This window comes from Leucopleurus acutus, assembly GCF_964270905.1.
Source record: "Leucopleurus acutus genome assembly, chromosome: 19".
Classification (NCBI taxonomy): Eukaryota; Metazoa; Chordata; class Mammalia; order Artiodactyla; family Delphinidae; genus Leucopleurus; species Leucopleurus acutus.
Genome location: NC_139161.1, coordinates 24,481,839 through 24,501,116, shown reverse-complemented (window position 1 = coordinate 24,501,116; position 19,278 = coordinate 24,481,839). Strand labels below are relative to the sequence as shown.

The 19,278-nt window shown below is 52.3% G+C and overlaps 1 protein-coding gene across 1 annotated transcript; it reads right to left on the bottom strand.

Moving 5' to 3' along the window:
* Nucleotides 1-430: 430 nt before the first annotated feature.
* MYCBPAP (MYCBP associated protein) lies at nt 431-18,954 on the bottom strand (the record flags this gene model as incomplete). The annotated part of the gene is made up of 19 exons (XM_082860237.1): nt 431-532; nt 2,401-2,571; nt 2,752-2,900; nt 3,374-3,489; nt 4,248-4,369; nt 4,782-5,189; nt 6,020-6,166; nt 6,975-7,162; nt 7,625-7,814; nt 8,358-8,469; nt 8,941-9,056; nt 9,142-9,257; nt 10,370-10,520; nt 11,051-11,166; nt 11,416-11,602; nt 12,392-12,495; nt 12,637-12,796; nt 13,392-13,519; nt 18,879-18,954. 19 exons carry the CDS (start codon nt 18,952-18,954, stop codon nt 431-433), a joined length of 2,859 nt encoding a protein of 952 aa, XP_082716363.1.
* Between the last annotated feature and the right edge of the window lie 324 nt (nt 18,955-19,278).

Sequence of the window (19,278 nt, the reverse complement as noted above, 5' to 3'; positions counted from 1 at the left end):
TCACCTCCCCAGCTGTGTTTCTCTCTCCTCCTGTTGGATGGCTCCAGGAATGGGGAGGAGGGGAATCCAAGGGCAGGTGGGACATGGGAGGACCAGGACCTGACTTCATCAAGATCTGACATTCAAGGGCTTCCCTGGTGGCGCAGTGGTTGAGAGTCCGCCTGCTGATGCAGGGGACATGGGTTTGTGCCCCAGTCCGGGAGGATCCCACATGCCGCGGAGCGGCTGGGCCCGTGAGCCATGGCCGCTGAGCCTGCGCGTCTGGAGCCTGTGCTCTGCAACGGGAGAGGCCCATGTACCGCAAAGAAAAGAAAAAAAAAAAGATCTGACATTCAAGACATGGAGGCATAAGGGAAGTGGTAGGAACCCAGAGGTTCTTTATTGATTTGTTTTTTAAGCAGTTTCGCAGAAGGCAGCTCAGGCATGCAAGTCAAGTGCAGAGACGCAAAGGCTCCTTGACGTTCTCTTTGGGGCTGAGCTCATCAGCCAGGACCAGTAGGTCGGTCACCAGGGCATCCAGCAGCCCATAGACCTGGAAGAATGGGATGAACATCACAGGCAAAGGTTCACTCCCTGGAAAGCACCTGCACGAGGGAGCATCCCCCATGCTGCGAGATGGATGGACACATCTATACAAGAGGGACAGCTGGAGAGGGGGACAACTCAAGTTGTGTAGATAAAACTAAATTTTCTGTAGGACTTTTGTTTTTGCAAATAGATTTTTTTTTTTTTGGATGCGTTGGGTCTTCATTGCTGCACATGGGCTTTCCCTAGTTGTGGCGAGCAGGGGCTACTCTTTGTTGCAGTGCATGGGCTTCTCATTGCGGTGGCTTCTCTTGTTGCAGAGCGTGGGCTCTAGGTGCACAGGCTTCAGTAGGTGCAGCACATGGGCTCAGTAGTTGCAGCACGCAGGCCCTAGAGCATGTGGGCTTCAGTAGTTGCGGCACGTGGGCTCAGTAGTTGTGGCTTGCGGGCTCCAGAGTGCATGCTCAGTAGTGTGGCACACGGGCTTAGTTGCTTCGCGGCATGTGGGATCTTACCAGACCAGGGATCGAACCCGTGTCCCCTGCATTAGCAGGTGGATTCTTAACCACTGTGCCACCAGGGAAGTCCCAGTTTTATTTTTTGAACCAGTCTGGGGCAGTAATCCTGCACTGCCCCTTGGACATATGGGGACATTAGAGCCTAGAGTGGTTAAAGGGGCAATTCCAGGGAGGCCCAGGGAGCAGTGCCCATTTAGTCCCTTGAGGTGACCCAGTTCTACCCTGGCCTCCTGGAGACCAACTTTCCTTCCAGTAAGATCACAGATCCACGTACTGAAATGTCTCCAAGACTGTACCCTGTGGTGGAGCTGGACCACACAAGCCTCAGCAAGTTGATTCTTAATTTCAAAAAGCCAAGCAAGAGACTACCCCACGGGTCCTCAGAGCCCTATGATTACTTTCTAGACCCCATGGAAATCCACACATCTCAGTGATGTCACCAACAGCAAATGGAGCTGCTGATTAAATGTGATCTGAGCGTAGCGCAATGCACAATACAATCTCGGCTACCCAGCTGTCCACACCAGAGGAAGACAAAGCATTGCCATTAGACTCCTTGATATATCAAACATGGCTTTGTGGAGCTCCCCTCCCAAACCAACAACAATGACAAAGAACAGAACACAACACACAGGTGAATCCCTAAGGACCTCCTGCTTAAGAACACGTTTTATAAAGTCTCTCCAGCGTTTCAAAACCCTTACACTTGCTGGAAATGCACTCTACATGGTGGTCACCCAAGGAACACATCTGCCAGACGCACCTAACACAGAGAAGAAGTGGGAGCAGCAGAAAGGAAAAGGCTTCTGCTCTGTCCCCCCTAGAATCTATTTCAAAATGGCAGCCGGAATGATCTTCTAAAGCATGAGTCGGACCACATCACTCCTCAGTTCAAAACACCGTGTCCTCACAGTGGCCTACAGAGCCCCACATGACCCGCTCCCTCTTGGTGGACCCTCTGCCCTTCTGTCCTCCTGGCTCACTCCCTCTTCTGCTCACAGCACTCTTCCTAGATGCCAACATGGCCACACTTCCCTTCCCTTCAAGTCTTTGTTTGATGTCACCTTCCAGTGAGGCCCACCTACCCCCACCCGGGGCTTCCCCATCCCCCAGCCCTGGTCTCTCTCTTCTTCCCATAGTGCTCATCACCTAACATACCAGAGGTGTTACTTATTCATGAGGTCTGTCTTGAACACTAGGATGCCCTTCACAAGGGCAGCTCTGCTTCCATCACAATGCAGTAGGCCCTTACTGTTTGTGGGATAAACAGAATGAATGAGGGAGCCAGGGAGTGGAGGAAGGTATGCAGGGCAGGTGTGAGTGAGGGGAGGGCTGAGTGCCAGGCTCTTGCCCTCACCTCAGTATGCAGCCTCTGGGTGTATTTCTCCATGACCAGGGGATCTATGGGTTCCTGAGCCGGGATGATGATGTCAGGGGCAGGGTCTTCCAAGGGAAGCCTGTCCCGACTTGTAGATTTCATCGGTTTCTTGTCATCCTTTGCTTTGTGCTTCTTGCTGTTTAAATGGTCCTGCTTGGAGAGACAGAGACATGCCCGGCCTTCAGTAGCTCCTGGGGGAGGTCCAGGACTTTCTCAAGAGCAGCTTAGTGGGGAGCAGGGGCATCACGCTGGCGTGACTGCCCACCTTCCGCAGCCCCTCATATCCCTTCCCCAGCCCGCGCCCCCAGGCCCAGACGACGTGCTACCTGCCTCTTTCCCAGGTGGCAGCTTGGCTCCCTTTTTATCATCTTTGTCTTTGATTCCCAGCTGCTTCTTTTCTTGAGATGGCCCTTTCCGGTCCTCCTTCCCCACTCTCCCGGAAGTCACCTTCACTTCTGTGACAGGAGGTGACTTTCGATCTGAGGAAGGTGAATGGAAGTCAAATGGCCTGTGGCCTAGCTGCCCCCACAGGCAGGAACTGGGAGAGCAACGGGCCCCGGGCCAGCAGTGCTCTAGCTGTTTGAGAGAATCCCCACAGACTGGGAGCAAGGCCCTGGTTCCGGTGCATGACCTTGTGGAACAGGACTGTAGGGCAGGGGTGAGAGGCCCAGGCGCCAGTCCCAGCTCCACCCTTTCCCCACGTACGGGATGGCAAGTCATCTTGCCTTTCTGGGACTCCACCTGTAAAACGTGGGGACTGAACTAAGGTGATCGTTAGGGTTGTTTCTAGGTCCCAAATTCTGGCAGCTGATAAAAAGGTAGCAGGAGGCCTACCCCATGGACCAACCTAACGGAGGTTCCACCGGAAGCGTACAAATGGCTGAGGCGCCACCGCCGCCCGGGCAGAGGGATGGGAAAGACTACGCGGAGGTGTGGCTGCACAGTGTCTGACCTTGCGCTTCTGGCACGTGCAAGTAGATGGTCTCCTTCTCAGGCAGGCCCAGCAGAGCCCTCAGCCACAGGGAATGGCTCACCAGGCTGTCAATCACATCTCGCCACAGCTGCAAACTAGAGAGCAAGATATATTGGAGAAAAGCCATCGTCCCTCATCTGCCCTTGAACCCGTAGAGGCTTGGTCCTTCCCTTCCAAGGCACTGGTGCCAGGAACTGCCACCGAAGCACCATGCCTCTGTCCAGCCAGCACCCTCACTGGCACCCATGCAAGTGCTGGGATGGCGATCTGGCTTCCCTCGGGTGGCAGCCAAGAAAAAGTGGCCCAACGATAAGGTTAGATCAGTCTTGAACGAACTCCATCTTGAAACCATGGCTAGAACTGGATCCAGTCCCACTGGAGGGGCTAGACTCGCAAAAGACTTCCAGGACAAGGCTCCTGGGGATGTGTTCTGAGGGCCTTGCAAAAGGCCCCCCAGGCCTATCCAAGCAAGTTGCAAACAGGCGATGGGAAGGCTGGCGATCAAGTGAGGCTTTTCATGGAATAGGTCCGCTTCTCACTGCCCTCTGCTATCGCCTCTGCTCTCAAGGAGCATTCCTCTGCTCATTGAGAAGGAACAAGGGAAGAAGGGGGGGAAAGGTCTAGGTGCTTAGTCTGCTGTGACTCCTCCCCAGAGGGCAGCTGGCAGAGGGAGAGCAGCTGTAGGGGCTGCTGCAGCAGCTGCCGGACCGTAGCGTGTGTGCAGCATCTTTCAGCAACCTGATCTCAAAGAGAGCTCAGCCCCCTTGAGTCCTGGGACTGCTTGCCCAGAACCCCTGGCCACACGCCACAAAGGGGAAGGGATGGGAGCAGCTCTCCTGGTGGCGGTACCTACCACATCTGGTACAGGAGGTCGGACTGCAACGGCCGCGGTTCCTGGCACAGCTCCAGGGCCGCTTTGTTGAGCCTGATTAGGGCGTCTTCTCTCTGGTTCTCCTCAGGGAGTGCCACCACTACCTGGCCGGTCAGAGGTACCATGGGCAACCGTTCTGCCCAGGACACCAGGGGCTCCTGTGTCCTCTACTAACAGGTGCGGTGTGGTAAGGGCAGGTGGCCAGGAGGGGATGCAGCCATGGAGAGTCTGTCTGGGTGCCTTCTGTGGGAGCCTGGGCCCTCCCTCAGAAATCTGTACCCATGAACCCCTTTCCAAGGTTTGCCAGGGTCAGAGAAGGAGTCCCTCCTGCACCACAGTGGCCTAGGCACCCGAGATAAAGAGAGATGACCAAGAGATTGCTTTCTCTGGGCCCTTAGAAGGTTGGTTAAGGCCCTTAGAAGGCTGCCCCTGAGCTGAGGCAGCTCAGGCCAGAAGCACCGGCACCTGGCTATGCCTGGGCCCTTCTCCACCAACCCCCCAGGGCTGGGGAGGCACCTTTCTGAAGTCCTCCAGGCAGAGGTTCCACTCTGGTGGGGGAAGGCCGTCCAGCTCCTGGGAGCTCCGGACACTCTGCAGGTCTGGGCTCCCCACCACCTCCATGATGCTCTTCTGCTGAGAACCCAGACCAGTCTTCTGGGACCCAACAGGATCTCGGGAGACCCTGAGGGCCTCACTCTCCTGCCGGGGTGGTTGGGGGTCCAACGCTGGGCTCTTAAGGTGCACAGAAGACCCGACCTTCATCGAGGCCGCCTCCCCATAGGCTGACGGGGCCGCAGCAGCCTGGGCCCTGGGGCTGAGGTGCTCTTCCTCACCCAGCCCGGCCTCCTCAGCCTTGGGGGGCAGGACGGTGTACTGGCACCACAGTCTGTGCAGGTTTTGCACCACTTGGTGCTGGTAATGCAGCTGCAGCAGAGGCAAGAGAAGACACGTGATGGAGAGGCTGCAACATGGGGGACCCAGAGCCTGAGCCAGCCTGCTCCAGCTTCCTGTTCCCTCGAGAGCGCCGATGGAGGAGGCTGGCAGGAACTGCTGGGCCCAGAGGGGCTCCCCACTTCCCTTTCAACCTAAGCATCTCCAACTTAAAGCTTTTTATACATTTGGGCTTCCAAGGAAGATTGAGTTTGAATTAAGACGTTTTTGAAGCTCTGTTATCATCAAGCATCCACTTACACTAGCTAAGTTATCTTGGGCAAATTACTTAAGCTCCCTGGACCTCAGTTTCTCCCATATAAAATGAGGATACAAATAGTACCCATTGGGCTTCCCTGGTGGCGCAGTGGTTGAGAATCTGCCTGCTAATGCAGGGGACACAGGTTCGAGCCCTGGTTCTGGGAGGATCCCACATACCGCAGAGCAACTGGGCCCGTGAGCCACAACTACTGAGCCTGCGCGTCTGGAGCCTGTGCTCCACAATAGGAGAGGCCGCGATAGTGAGAGGCCCGCGCACCACGATGAAGAGTGGCCCCCGCTCGCCACAACTAGAGAAAGCCCTCGCACAGAAACAAAGACCCAACACAGCCAAAAATAAATTAAAAAAAAAAAAGTAACAAATGTTCAAGTAAATTGGTGTCTTTAAAAAAAAGAAAAAAATAGTACCCATCTCACAGGACTGCTGTGGAGAAACTGAGTTACTCATGGGAGATGCTAAGAACAGGTCCTGGCACATCAAAGGGTTTGCTATTACTTTCTCCCAGGGCACGCGCGAGGGGCAGGGGCCAGCGCTGGGCTTGTACCCGAGGATTCCTATGGCGGAACAAGTCCTCCTCGGTGAGATAGGCGTCCACAGGTGACCGTGCACGTTCCGGGGTCAGGATTCCCCTCAGCAGCTCCTGTAGCATGCTCTCCACGACGGTGACTGCTTCGTGGGAAGCCAGCTTGTTCTGAGGAAGGGAAGGTGGTATAAGCGGCAGCTCAGGCTTTCAAAACGCACGTGACATTCTTGGGGCCGCACGGTTTGGGCCCTGTTGAGAACGTGGCTTGGCCACATGGTCAGTGTCACAGAAATAGTAGAGGGGCATCTCGTGAGAAAGGCTGGTCCTATAGTCAGCAAGTAAAGCAGACATTACATTTGTCAAAATCACCTTTGTTCACCAAGGGCTGAGCCCCAGCCGAAGTAGCTGGCTTGTGTCGGGGGGCCACGATGAATAAAAAAGCACAGCTTTCTCCAGAATCCCACAAAGCACAGCACCAGATGGCCAGGCCATGAGATGGACTGGGGCCGGCAGACTCCCAGTTCCCGTTGTGTTCGTACTCCTGGGTGCCGGCCCCACTGGTTAAATTGTTCTCTCTGGTTTTGCCTGGTTTTGAAGTCATGCCAGTTAAATGCAATTCCACTGGATAGTACCAGACGACAGTGAACAGATACAGTACCAGCGCAGAGGGCCATGCGTTGTGTTTGTACTCAGATAAGTACTTGCATGCAGCCTGCATCTTAAGGCCCAGTCTCATTTCTTTCTGATGCAGTAGGGCCGAGCGTGGTGAAGCTCAAAGCTGCCCTTTCTCTTGCCTGCCCACCCATCTTTTATATCACAAAGCCCCGAGGAGTGTGTTTTGAGCAAGAGTGTGTTTTTGAAAAATTCGCCTCTTGGGCTGTGGGAGAAACAAGATCCCTGCAGGCAGTGCCAGGAAGAACACTAGGTAGGTTAACCTACCTAGTGTCCACAGGGGCCAAGATCCCGGGTCCCTTACCTCCAATAACTTCCTCTCATCCCTAAAGATGTCCTGGGTCAGGGAGACTGCATGGAGATTGACCTGCAGGAGAGCACCTCCTAACAGGGTGGGGTGGGTTCCAAACTCCCAACACTCCCTGAAGATCCCAGCATTCAAAGACTTAAAGAAGAAGGGAAACTTTCTAGTTTCTCCAGGCAGAATCACACCTGAGAGGGACAGAGAAAGAGGTTTTCACCGAGTAGCAGCACTGAGCCCCAAGCCTGCATGTATAAAGTTAACTAAGCCCTGGTTAGGGTGACCAACTGTCCCAGCTTGCGTAGGACTGAGGGCTTTCTTGGGATGTGGGACTTTCATTGCGAAAACCGGGAATGTCCCAGGCAAGAGGGACAGGTGGTCGTCCCAGCCTCAGGCCTGTGCATATGGGTAACTGAACATCTAGAATGCTTCCGCCCCCCCCCCCCCCGCCGTGTTCTGCCTCCCACAGGTGGCTCACTCCCCTGTGTTCTCAAGTGTTCCACCATTCCCCCAGCTGACAGGAACAGTCAGGTGACAACACACTTCACAGGATGGGAGGGACAGGCGGGAAGAGGGGCTCACACTTGCAAGAGCTGGGCATCAGCTAGACTTTGGCTGCAGGAGGGGTGAGCGGGGCGGCTTCTCCCTGGTACCTTCCCGATTGTTGAAGTAAAACCGCTGCATCCTGTTCCTCTTCAGGTCTTGGAAAGAGTCCAGCTGGGACCTCCTCCGCCAGTCATACCAAATGGCTACTGTGCCATTATTGACCACCGTCAGTTCTGAAGATGCTTTCTCGCCTTCTAGAGTTTCAAAGGTCAAGCGGACAGCAATTCCAACGTGCCTCTGGGGAGAGAAGAGGCATGAGAGATGCCTCTGTGGGAGGTCCTGGCCTAGGGTGACCAACTCAGCCTGGTTTGCCGGGACTCTTCCGGGTTTGGCACTGGAAGTCTCCTGGGCCTGGCCGCTCTCAAACAGCTAGGTATCATACCCCAAGAGTGGCTGTCCCTGCCATCAGCAGTAAGGAGAGGAGATGAAACAGATGTTTACAAACACTTCTGTTCCTTAGCGTCTGAAGACTATTTTAGAACCTTCTTAAAGCCATACCTGTTTGAGGTTTGCTTATTTACATGTTCGGGACTAGGTACAAACTGGGCGGCTTGTGACACTCTCTTTCCAGCCTTGTGACACTCTCTTTCCAGCCTTGTGACTTTATTCTGGCTCAAGTTAGCGTTGCTGTTACCATTTTCAGACACACACTGAAAGCATGACCCGATAAAAACTCAAACAGGAGACCGTGCAGGCTCCTTGTGACTGCCGCAGTCACCCTGGGACTGCCCCATGAGGGAGGCCCTCCCAGCAGGTGGGTGAGGGTGAAGGCCGTTTTACCTTGTCCTCTGGGTTGCTGCCTCGGATCCAGCAAGCTGGCTGCCCACAGAACAGCAGAGAAGGGCCAAGAATAGGCATAGGGACCACATCAGGGTAACTGGCCAATAAGTCTCTGTAAGAAAAAGCAATGACTTATTCTCCCTGAGTCTGCCACAGTCTTGCCGCGTGGAGCCCATGGAAATGGTTGCCAGAAAAGCTGGAGATGTGCCCGGCTCTGCCCTCCAGTGGAGCAGCATCGGCTCCATCCTGCTCCGTTCCTGTAGTGGGAGGTTCTTGGACATAAAGAGACTCTTCATGCAGAGCCGCTCAGCACTGGGAGAGTCTGGAGGGGCCCCATTTATGAGCAAAGGAATGTCTAGGAAATCTCCACTAGGAGTTGGTTGCTGGAAGAGAACAGATGGCAATAGTAAAGCGAGCACAGGTGTTCCTTCCAATGGGCTAGAGGAGGGGGTGACAGCCACTAGCGAGAGGCTGGAATGGGGGCCCCCTGACTTCAGGGAGGGAAGCTTGCCCTACAATACTTGAAGGTGCTGGGGAAGCCACACTCTCCAACCGCTCTCCCTAGGGCCCAGCCCCGACTCACAAGTGCACTGCGTCTTCAGAGGAGCTTTCCTGGCTCCTTTCAAACACTGAATAGTCTTCCACGGTAACAGTGGAGAAAGGCCGCCCTTTGCCCACCACCTCCAGGCCATCAATATCCTCAGAGAGACAGAGGAAGGAAAGGTTAGCTGACTGAAGACAGGCACCACCCTGAGGGGCTTCAGACTAGGCACAGACTACCAACCTGCTGGCTAAAATCCAGCTCCGCCATGATGCTCTGTAGTTCCTTGCGTCGGTAGATCAGAAACAGACTCCGATCCCAGGTGTAGCGGTACCAAGCATCCTTCTGGGCTGGCAATCCTAGAGCAGGGTCCAAGGACCCTCAGCACAGGCTGCTGCCACGCCCCCTTCCCCAACCACTTTCAAGGGCTCTGAGAGCGCCCATCCCAGCACCGTTTCTGAAAGAGCTGAAAACACAGCTTCTCTGTGAGCTGGGCTCCCCTCCTTCTGGTCCCACACCTACTGCCTCAGCAGCCCTGCACAGGACTCCTGCAAAATTAGCTTCCAAACCGTCAAATCTTTGGATTATAATAAAAGTAACAACAGCAGCTACCTTTTATTGAGTGTTTAACAATGGGCCAGAACCTCTTAATACACAGCACGTCTCATTTAACCCTCTCACAACCCCATGAGTATTTTACAGATAGGGAAACTGAGGACCAGAGAGGTTAAATAACTCGCTGGTGTTCACAAACTCAACACAGCTGGGATCTGAACCCAGACAGTCTGGCAGCCTTTAAAGCAGTGCTGCCCATTAGAAATACGATGCAAACCACAAATGCAAGCCATGTATATGTAATTTAAAATTTTCCAGATGCCACGTTTAAAACGATTAAAAAAAACACAGATGGAATTAATTTTAATAATACAGTTTAACCCAATATATTAAAAATCTTATTTCAACACGTAATCAATACAAAAATTATTAATAAAATCTATTTTTTCGGGGCTTCCCTGGTGGCGCAGTGGTTGAGAGTCCGCCTCCGATGCAGGGGACGCGGGTTCGTGCCCCGGTCCGGGAAGATCCCACATGCCGCGGGGCGGCTGGGCCCGTGAGCCATGGCCGCTGAGCCTGCGCGTCTGGAGCCTGTGCTCCACAATGGGAGAGGCCACAACAGTGAGAGGCCCGCGTACCGCAAAAAAAAAAAAAAAAAAATCTATTTTTTCGAACTGATCTTCGAAACCCAGTGCAACGCTTACACTTACAGCACATCTCAGTTCAGACCGGCCACATTCCGCTCAGCTGCCACGGTGGCTCAGCTGCAGTAAGGACAGCACCGCCCTAGAGCCCAGGCTTCTGCCTGCTCCTCCCACCACTGCTACCACGGTCTTACTGAAGAGAGGACTGAACCTCCGCACCAGAGCCCTGATCTTTCCCCCCTAGCCAGTCACATTTACAGCCCGCTCCTCACCCATCTCCACCTGGATGGAGCGGGGCTTCCTGACGTGAGTGATTGGTTCCACGAGGCCACGCTGAGTTTTTGTCTTCGTCATTACCAGGCCCATCATTTCATCTCCCAGGTATTCCGGTTGACTCCAGAACGCACTGGTCAATTCACAGCCCTGGTGATGGAGGACAGATGAGTCAGACCACCTGAGCACCTTGGAGAGAGGCTGGTGGGGAGCCTGGGAAGACAAGAGCTCCACAGACTACAGATGCTCCCTCTGGGGGATTCGCACTGCCCTGCCTGAGAGCAGGAGAGAAGCACCCACTTTCTTATTTTCAGGCTGCCCTGTTGTACGTTTACCTGGCTCCAGCCAGGGCGGGTTGTTCCAGGTACTGACATACCAGAACACAACATGGCACCCTGGGGCGACTGAAAGGCGGAGCCTCAGCTTTTAGGAGACAACACTAAGACGAAGACTATTCTCATAACTTAGTGCCAGTGGTATCTTTCTCCTCAAACTGACTAACAGTGACCACCACGGGTCGAATTGCTTACCTGGCCAGTCCCTGAACGATCAGTAATAGGACCAATAATAGAATTTAGTAAAGACCTTGAGGGCCTAACAGTGCTTTGCACTGGATAGATTTTTTTTGTCCCCAGCTGTCCAGACCCCTCCCACAGGGTACCTGGGAACGCTGTCCTTACCTTCCCATCAGGCCGTGTTGGCAGTGTTCGGTCAAGGAGCTCCCGTTCTTCCTGGATCTTCCTGTAGGTCTCCCCCATGTGCATCAGCAGCTCACCGACTGGCTTCTTCAGCCGTTCTAGCAAGAGAGCCAAGAATGCAGTCCCGCCACCAAATCAGAACAAACGGGCCCGAGCTCTCTGCACTGATCGGCTCCAGTCACTGGGCTGATTTCACGACCCACTAAGAGCAAGAAGCGCTTGGGAGTACTCAGCACAAACGTGACGAGCCTGAATCCGGGTTCTGGAGGTGAAGGGAGAGAAAAAACACAGCGGCGGAGCCTTGACGCCATGTGAGGCCAGGCAGGAGCCCTGTCCGCTCTGCTCACCACTGAGGGTTTCCTGCTGCTTCTTCCGAAGGGCTATGTGGCGCTGCCAGTTTTTCAGAAAGTTGTGCTGAAGAGGTGGGGCCCAGGGAGGATGTGCCTTCTCTTCTTTCGGGGCTTCCTGCTTCGGCTCTTCTTTAGCTGAGATGAGGGTCATCAGACAGGGTGGGGTGTGGATCAGCTCAGCCAGCTGAAAAGAGCAACGTGAGTGTGGAGGGCAGGGGAAGGCGCTGAAGCGGGGCGGAGCAGACTTCTCCAGGCCTACATCCCTGCTGTCCTGCCGCTCTGCTGAGTCCCTCCTTTCCAGGGCCCCAAGGTAGCAAGTGACAGAAAGCAAATCGCAGAACAAGGGGGGCTTGGAAGCTGCTGTCAGTCCCCTCTCGCCTAGAATGGGAACGCTTGTTCTAAGATTGTGGTCAACGTCCTTTAATGTGTCTGTCCTCCTCACAGCTGGTGTTGACACCCTCACCTGCTGCACGACTGAGTCATTTTTATTGGACCCCAGGCCTCTTAGCACCTGACCAATCAGAGATTCTTTGCCTGGAACCAGAGAATTAAAGAAACTGAAAGACAGACAGACTCTCCATGTGGCCCTGGGAGCTGTGGGGAGCCACCTTCCTGCACCATGTGGACTGAGGAGGAGAGCAGGCCAGTCTTTCGAGAAGGGGAGATAAAGCCGGGGCACAGAGGAGCAGAGGGCAATGGGGGAGCGTGGGCCCAGTGTGACGGGAGCCAGACACACTCTCGCCTTGGGGTTCCTCAAGGCACTTCTGTCTCCTTATAGTGAATTCCTGACTTCAGCTGAAGCTAGCCTATGTTGGCTTCATTATTTGGGGGGAAGGGTCACTTATCACCTCAGATTCTGAGGCCCAGAGCCTGGACTCTCTCTGTAACTCCAGTCCTGCTGGACTCTGCCAGGTGGTAAGACCACAACGACATCAGTGACTTCTCTCCCCCAGGCAGCTCTGTACAAACAAACCTGGGTGTTCCCTCGAGCAACTGCAATTCTCTTAAAGTCCTGGAGACTCCCCAAGATGTGGTGGGGCAGGATCTGGTCACTGCCATAGAGGATGTCACCTGGCCCTGGGGGTAAAAAGAAGAGGGGGGAAGGTAAGCTATAGCCAGCTGGTGTAAACAATTCAAGAGGCTACTGTCTGATGAGGACCCGGCATTCTCTCCAGGATGACCCATGAATTCAGATGCCAGGGCCAAGGCTGGGCATACCAGAGTAGTCCAGGGGCTTCGTGGCTGCATCTGGAGTAGCAGGATGTGCTACTAAGTGGCAGACCTTCTTCCTATGATCCTTGGGTTTGAGTTTACGGATGATAAGTTTCTGGGTAATTGCAGGTTTATCTTCTGTTTCAATAAGGCGAGGAATATGTTGCTAAAAAGAAATAAAACGAGGAGATTCCGCATGAGATCAGGAGGAGGAAAAACACCACCCTTCTCCTCTGTCCTAATTCTTGGTGGAATTCCTGAAGGCGGACATATCTGTTTCTCTAGATCTCTAGATCTGTCCATATGTTCTGTCGAGGAGATGGCCTGTGTAACAGCTATGAGGCTTAGTAACATCCCGGAAAAAAAAATAACATCTCATGCCTCCAGATAGTTCAGGTGAGAAGTGGCTGCCTCTCCCAGGGAAAGCAGGGGGCTATCCACATCTGTAACTTTGCTTCTTAAACTCACTGTCCCTTATGTGAAATGGGGATGGTAGCACTTGCCTCTATGGGAAGCGAATGACTTCATTCTCTCTTCCCTGTGGTTCTATATGAATCTTAGAAATGTTAAACAAACAACATGGTAAATTCCTTTAGATGCAAAAGTGAACAGATTTATGTTTGATGGATTTTTCCACGGAATTAGACACTCCCTCTGAGTAGGGAGGCAGTGGACAGACAATGGACATGGCTGAAGTTCTAGACAGCCCAGGTGGCAAGGAGAGGTTCCTGCAGGAAGGGATCCCTGGACTTCATTCTTACCTTCCTCAAGTCTTCCTTCTTAATGGCTAAGGCAAGAATGTCATCTCCTTGTAGGACATTGCTAACAGGTTCAGGTTCTTCCTGAATGGGGGGTGTGGGCTGTTCAGGTACTTTTGCCCGCTTCTTTTCTGAAGAGGAGCAAAGTTCAAGTGCTTAAAAATAGATAGATATTAGCCTTCATGGTGGGGGTGCAAAGCTAGCCACCTGGATGGACAGCAGAGGCTGCCAAGGTGGCCTGGGGAGCACTTTGCTGGGGTGACAGGAGTTCTCTCTTGTAGGTCCCCCCCGCCACCACAGTGACCGAGGCTTCTGTAGCTGGAACTGAGATCAGAAGACGTTCCATTCCAGGCTGTGCTACTTATAAGCTGGACAACCTTGGGTACATCACTTAACCTTTTTAACCTTTTGTAAAAAGAGGACGCTGGACTAAAGCAGTGGTTCCCAAATATTCGTCAGGTGTCTGTCTCAGAATCTCCTGGGGTTTTACAAATACAGCTTCCTGGCTCCTGAGCTTTTAACACTCCCTAGGTGGCTCTGATGCACAGTGCTCTGGGACAACTGGATGAGATGCCTTCTTACCCTCCCATCCATTCTTCTGGGTGAAGGCATTGAGCTTCCTAAGACACTGATGAAAATTCAGATGCTCTGGGGAAAGCAGAACGTTTACCACTGACCATTTACTTCACATTCTTTTTTTTTTTTTTGCGGTACGCGGGCCCCTCACTGTTCTGGCCTCTCCCGTTGCGGAGCACAGGCTCCGGACGCGCAGGCTCAGCGGCCATGGCTGACGGGCCCAGCCGCTCCGCGGCATGTGGGATCCTCCTGGACCGGGGCACGAACCCGTGTCCCCTGCATCGGCAGGCGGACTCTCAACCACTGCGCCACCAGGGAAGCCCCTACTTCACATTCTTCATTTAACAAATACTGTTTAAGCATCTTCTACACGTCAGGCACCGTGCTAGGTTTTGAGGATATAAGGCAAAGTCTTAGGCTTCAAAGAGCACGTGCCCATGGGAGACAACACTGTCAAACAGACTGAAGTAGGGTGACTATGGGAGCATCCAGGGGACCCCAGTCTGGTGGGTGGAGTGGTCAGGGAGGGCTTCCTAAGGAGGTAATTAGACTGAGCGCTGAAGGATGAAAAGAGACAACGGAAAGAGAATGGAGAACAGGAATTCCAAAGGGCATAGCATGAAGAGGCCTAGAGGCAAGAGAGAATGGAGCACCTGCCTGGAACTCAAAGCATGTGTTTTTAAATAGCTGGAGTGCAGCGAGGTGGGAGGCAGGAAGCAGCGTCTGGAGAGAAAAGGCGGAGCCATATCACTAAGAGCTTAGTGAGCCACGTGAAGGACTTCAGTTTTTAGCCTGTGGACCATGACATGGCAAAGAACGGATTAGCGGGTGCGGGACTGAGCGCAAGACTATCGAGGAGTCTGCTGCGGTGGTGAACTGGTTGGCGGAAGTAGCTCGTGGGCCTGGAGGAAAGTGGAGCCATCTGAGCCTGTATCTTCCAGGCGCCGCGCCAGAGCACGGTACGGAGAACGCACGGGGCGGAAGCAAGTTTCTTCCCAACGAGGACACATTCCCTGCCTTCCTTCCGCAGAGGTGGGTTAACAGTTTCAAATGCATCTCGTTCCTCTGGCTGGTATCCTCCTGTCTGCTGCCCTCTGGTTCAGAAAGCTTTGATATAAGGCCCTACACAAAATAGTCAAGAGAAAACCTAAGCGCTGCCTTTAATGACTTTAAGACACAACTTGGTTTTGTCCACTGTTTCTCACAGTATCCTAATTTTTAAGAAGCAGCATCATTAAAACATCAGCGCAGGTGTTTTGGTTACCAAAATCAAACTATTTTTTAGAAACTGCCCACATACTCAGCGGCAAAAAAAAAAAAAAAAACCCAAGCCAGAATCATTCTAAACATAACTCTAGGGACTTCCCTGGTGGCTCAGTGGTTAAGAATCTGCCTGCCAATGCAGGGGACACAGGTTCGAGCCCTGGTCCGGGAAGATCCTACATGCAGCAAAGCAACTAAGCCCGTGCGCCACGACTACTGAGCCTGAGCTCTAGAGTCCACAAGCCACAGCTAGAGCCCGTGTGCCACAACTACTGAGCCCGCGTGCCACAACTACTGAAGCCCGCGCACCCAGAGCCCGTGCTCCGCAACAAGAGAAGCCACCGCAATGAGAAGCCGGCGCACCACAATGAAGGGTAGCCCCCGCTCGCCGCAACTAGAAAAAGCCCACGCGCAGCAACAAAGACCCAACGCAGCCATAGACAAATAAATAAAATTTAAAACTAAAATAAAATAAACATAACTCTAAATTTCGCTATCGGCCAGAGTCCACCTCCTCAGCAATGGGGTCAGAGTAAACTCAGGAGCACCTACTAGTCAAGCCACATGGCCCTGTGCACACAAACCCACATGGGGCTAAATGGCTTGGCGGCGAGTCCTGGTCCCATCCTCGCCACGTGTGCAGATGCAGACTTAGGTTTTGATCTCTACTTCCCCTCTCCCTTCTACACAGTCACCAAAGTTGGTGGTAGCCCAAGAAAGAATTGGTACTAGTTGAAGGTTCCCTTTTATAGATATTTTGGTATTATTTATATTCTCCAGGAGATTTGCTTCCTCTGTCCGTCACCCTTGCTGGTTCTACATCTTCTCAAGGGATTAAACATCTCCAGATATATGCTTTTTACTGATGGGTGTAATTACACATAATTACCATGTGTAAATTTATAAACCTTCAACATTGCTGAAGACTTCTGAAATAGTCAGTGAAACTCTGGTCTGAGGTTTTTCTAAGATGCTTATATCTTCAATGTAGTGCAATACATGCTCTGCTACTGTATAGTCAGGGAATGGTGCGTTCTAGTTAATATTCATAGAAAGGATATATACATTTTAAACTTCAATTCACCCTAGAGAATGTGAATATTTACTAAGTACTTTCCATGTACTATAAATTACAGAGAAAATGGGATAAAACATTAAGATATGGCTCCTTCTCTTGAGGAACTGAAAGATGCAGCAGACACTAACACACACCAATCATAACCTAAGAGCCTAAATTAGTGGCACAGACAATAGCTTTGGTTACACATCAAAGAAGGAACAGCTGGATGTATATCATAAAGTTAGGGCTCTAAGGAAAGGTTCAGAAGAGCAGCCACAGGGGTCAGAGGCAGCTTCACCAGTTAAGTTAGACCTTGAAGGACCAGAAGGCTTCGCATAGGCAGAATAGCAAACAGAGGTGTTCCAGGTAAGATCACAATCAGAGCAAAGGTGGAGGCGGGGCTGAGCATGGCATACGTGAGGCATGGTGACACAGAAGGCCTGTAGAGGAGGTGGGGGTGATAGTGGGGATGAGAGGAAAACCAGGGCATCATGGCTTTGTAAACTAAGTCTGAAGCATCTGATCTTCCTCCGTTGGCAAGAAGGAGGTTTGGTTCGGAAGAGTGAGTCGATGAAAGCAGCATTTCAGAGTGACTCATCCTATGAGGGTAAGCCAAGTGGACAGGAGGGGCAGAGACAAGTTGGGGAGGCCAGGCAGGAAGGATGATCCTGTGGGGGTCATTTCAGGGCCTGTGGGAGGTTTCCACAGGTCAAAGTGTGTCTCACTACTGAACCTGTACAGGGCCAGCTATTTCCAGTTCTTTGGTCTGGAAACCCAAGGGCACTTCGCCCTTGTCCTGACAGCTGTGAGGGGGTCAGAGACCAGCCCCCCTGTATGAGGCAGTCAGATGACACCTCTGCTGGAGCTAGCCCAGGCAGCTGGAAGCAAGGTGCTCAGGTAGGGTGGGAGGGACAGGGTTGGCAGAGGGGGAGGGGGGAGCTACGGAGGGAGAAGAAACCCTATTTTTTCTGCTTCTTGTTTCATCTAAATGTTATTCTTCATTAGTGTTAATTAAGGTCTTCAGGAAATTCTGACCTCACAGTTGCACGGGGGAACCAAGGGAGGGGCTGTCCCTACCTGGGCTGAGCTTTAACTGATGGTGGAGAGGGATCTGGTACTGCTGGGAGTCTTCCCAGTTTCTTAGCAACTACAGCAGGGAGAAACCTAGGAGTCAAAGGGCTCAGGTCCCTAAACAGGTTTAAAGTCACAATATTTGCTTGCCTTTTTGCTATAATTCAGAGTTTTTGGAGAAACACAGCGAAAGATTACAGTTGTTGATTAACTTTATTATATTGGGGGGGGGAGGAAGTATTGCCTACTACATTAGAAGCTTCCCCCAAGATATTTAGGAGGAAAAAGGCACCTTGCATGCTTCTTTCTTTCTTCACCTTAATGCATGTCCTTAAATGAAGGGCTATTTATTTATTTATTTTTAAATTATTGTTTCTGATTTTATTTTTTTTAATTTTTAAAAAATTTTTACTGAAGTATAGTTGATTTACAATGTTGTGTTAGTTTCAGGTGTACAACACAGTGATTCAGTTATACACACACATATATATAATTTATTCTTTTTCAGATTCTTTTTCTTTATAGTTTATTACAAAATACTGAGTATAGTTCCCCATACTATACAGTAGATTCAAGGGCTATTTAACAAACTAAATTTCTTCTTATTAAAAATAAATATGCAATGAAACAAATCTTTCCTTGATTTGTTTACAGCAGAAAGTTCAAATCTGATAAGATCCCCAGAAACTAGGTAAGCAGGAGGCAGTACCTAGGAAAGCCCTTGACTGCCCTTGGGAAAGAAGACCAGCTATTTTTCTCTCTTTCTTTCTTAACGGTTAAAAATTATATCATGAAAGAGCATCTCAGTGTAGCCTACATTGGACTTTTATACTATGAAGAAGCATTAAATAAAGGCATTCTTTCCAGGCTTCCCAGGGAACCCTACTGTCTCCAGGCCTGCCCCCTCCTCACACTGAGCTCGCACCACAATCTTAGGCTGGGTCTCCCCAAGGCCTGCAATGGCATGCCGACTTTCTGACCTAGCATGTAAAGCCAGTTTGTGGTCTGGTCCCTGATCACCTGTGCAGTCCCCTCTGGCTCCTTTCCTCCTTCTCCACACTCACCACCTCTGCCCTGGCCATCAATGTCACAGTTCCATGCCTCAGCTGACGCTGCTACCTAGACTTGGAGAAGCAAATCGCTTTTTTTTTTTTTTGACTAGCCATAAATGTCATCCTCTTCAGAAAACTATCCCCCCTAACTCCACCATCCAAGGCTTGGGTCAGGTGCTCTGATCCCCCTTAATAGCTATGGGATCCTATATCACAGCCTTTATACTTGATCGGTTTCTCCTCCTCCGTTTCCTGAGGTCTGGGGTCCCACAGTTACCACCGATAGCGTTGTTGCCCAGCACAGTGCCCACACACAGGTATAGGGCACGCCTTGCCCCGTACCCCATTCCCGCGTGATCTTTACCTCCATCCTGGTGTCACCCCCATCCTCCAGGCCCCGTGTCGTGAATCCCAAGAACCCCTGCCCCTGTCTGGTTTTCCTGAGCTCCCAAGGCAGCCAGCGCCAACCTTTCACGCTCTCTGGGGCCTCCAAGAATCTGTTTGTAGGTATTCTAAGGCGGGACTCCTTCTTTAGAGACTTCATGGTGCCGCCCGGGCTGTGAGCGTGGCCCTGGGCCGCCGGGACCCGGAAAAACCGGGCTGTGCCGCAGCTCCCGCGACCCTGCGCGCGCCCGCCCAACAGAGGCCTCCCGGGCGTCCATAGCAACCAGCGCCCCGAGCGGGGACGCGCACCCACCGAACAACTTGGGCGGAGACTGCTTGGAAACCACCTTTCTCATCTTGCCGCGCCCACACGCCAGCCGCCGGCCGCTCTTCTGGCACTGACCCTGAGGACGCCCCAGACCCGGATCGTGACGTCACGGGATGCGCCGCCGGGCGCCGACAAGTCAGTAGCCAGACGGGCGGG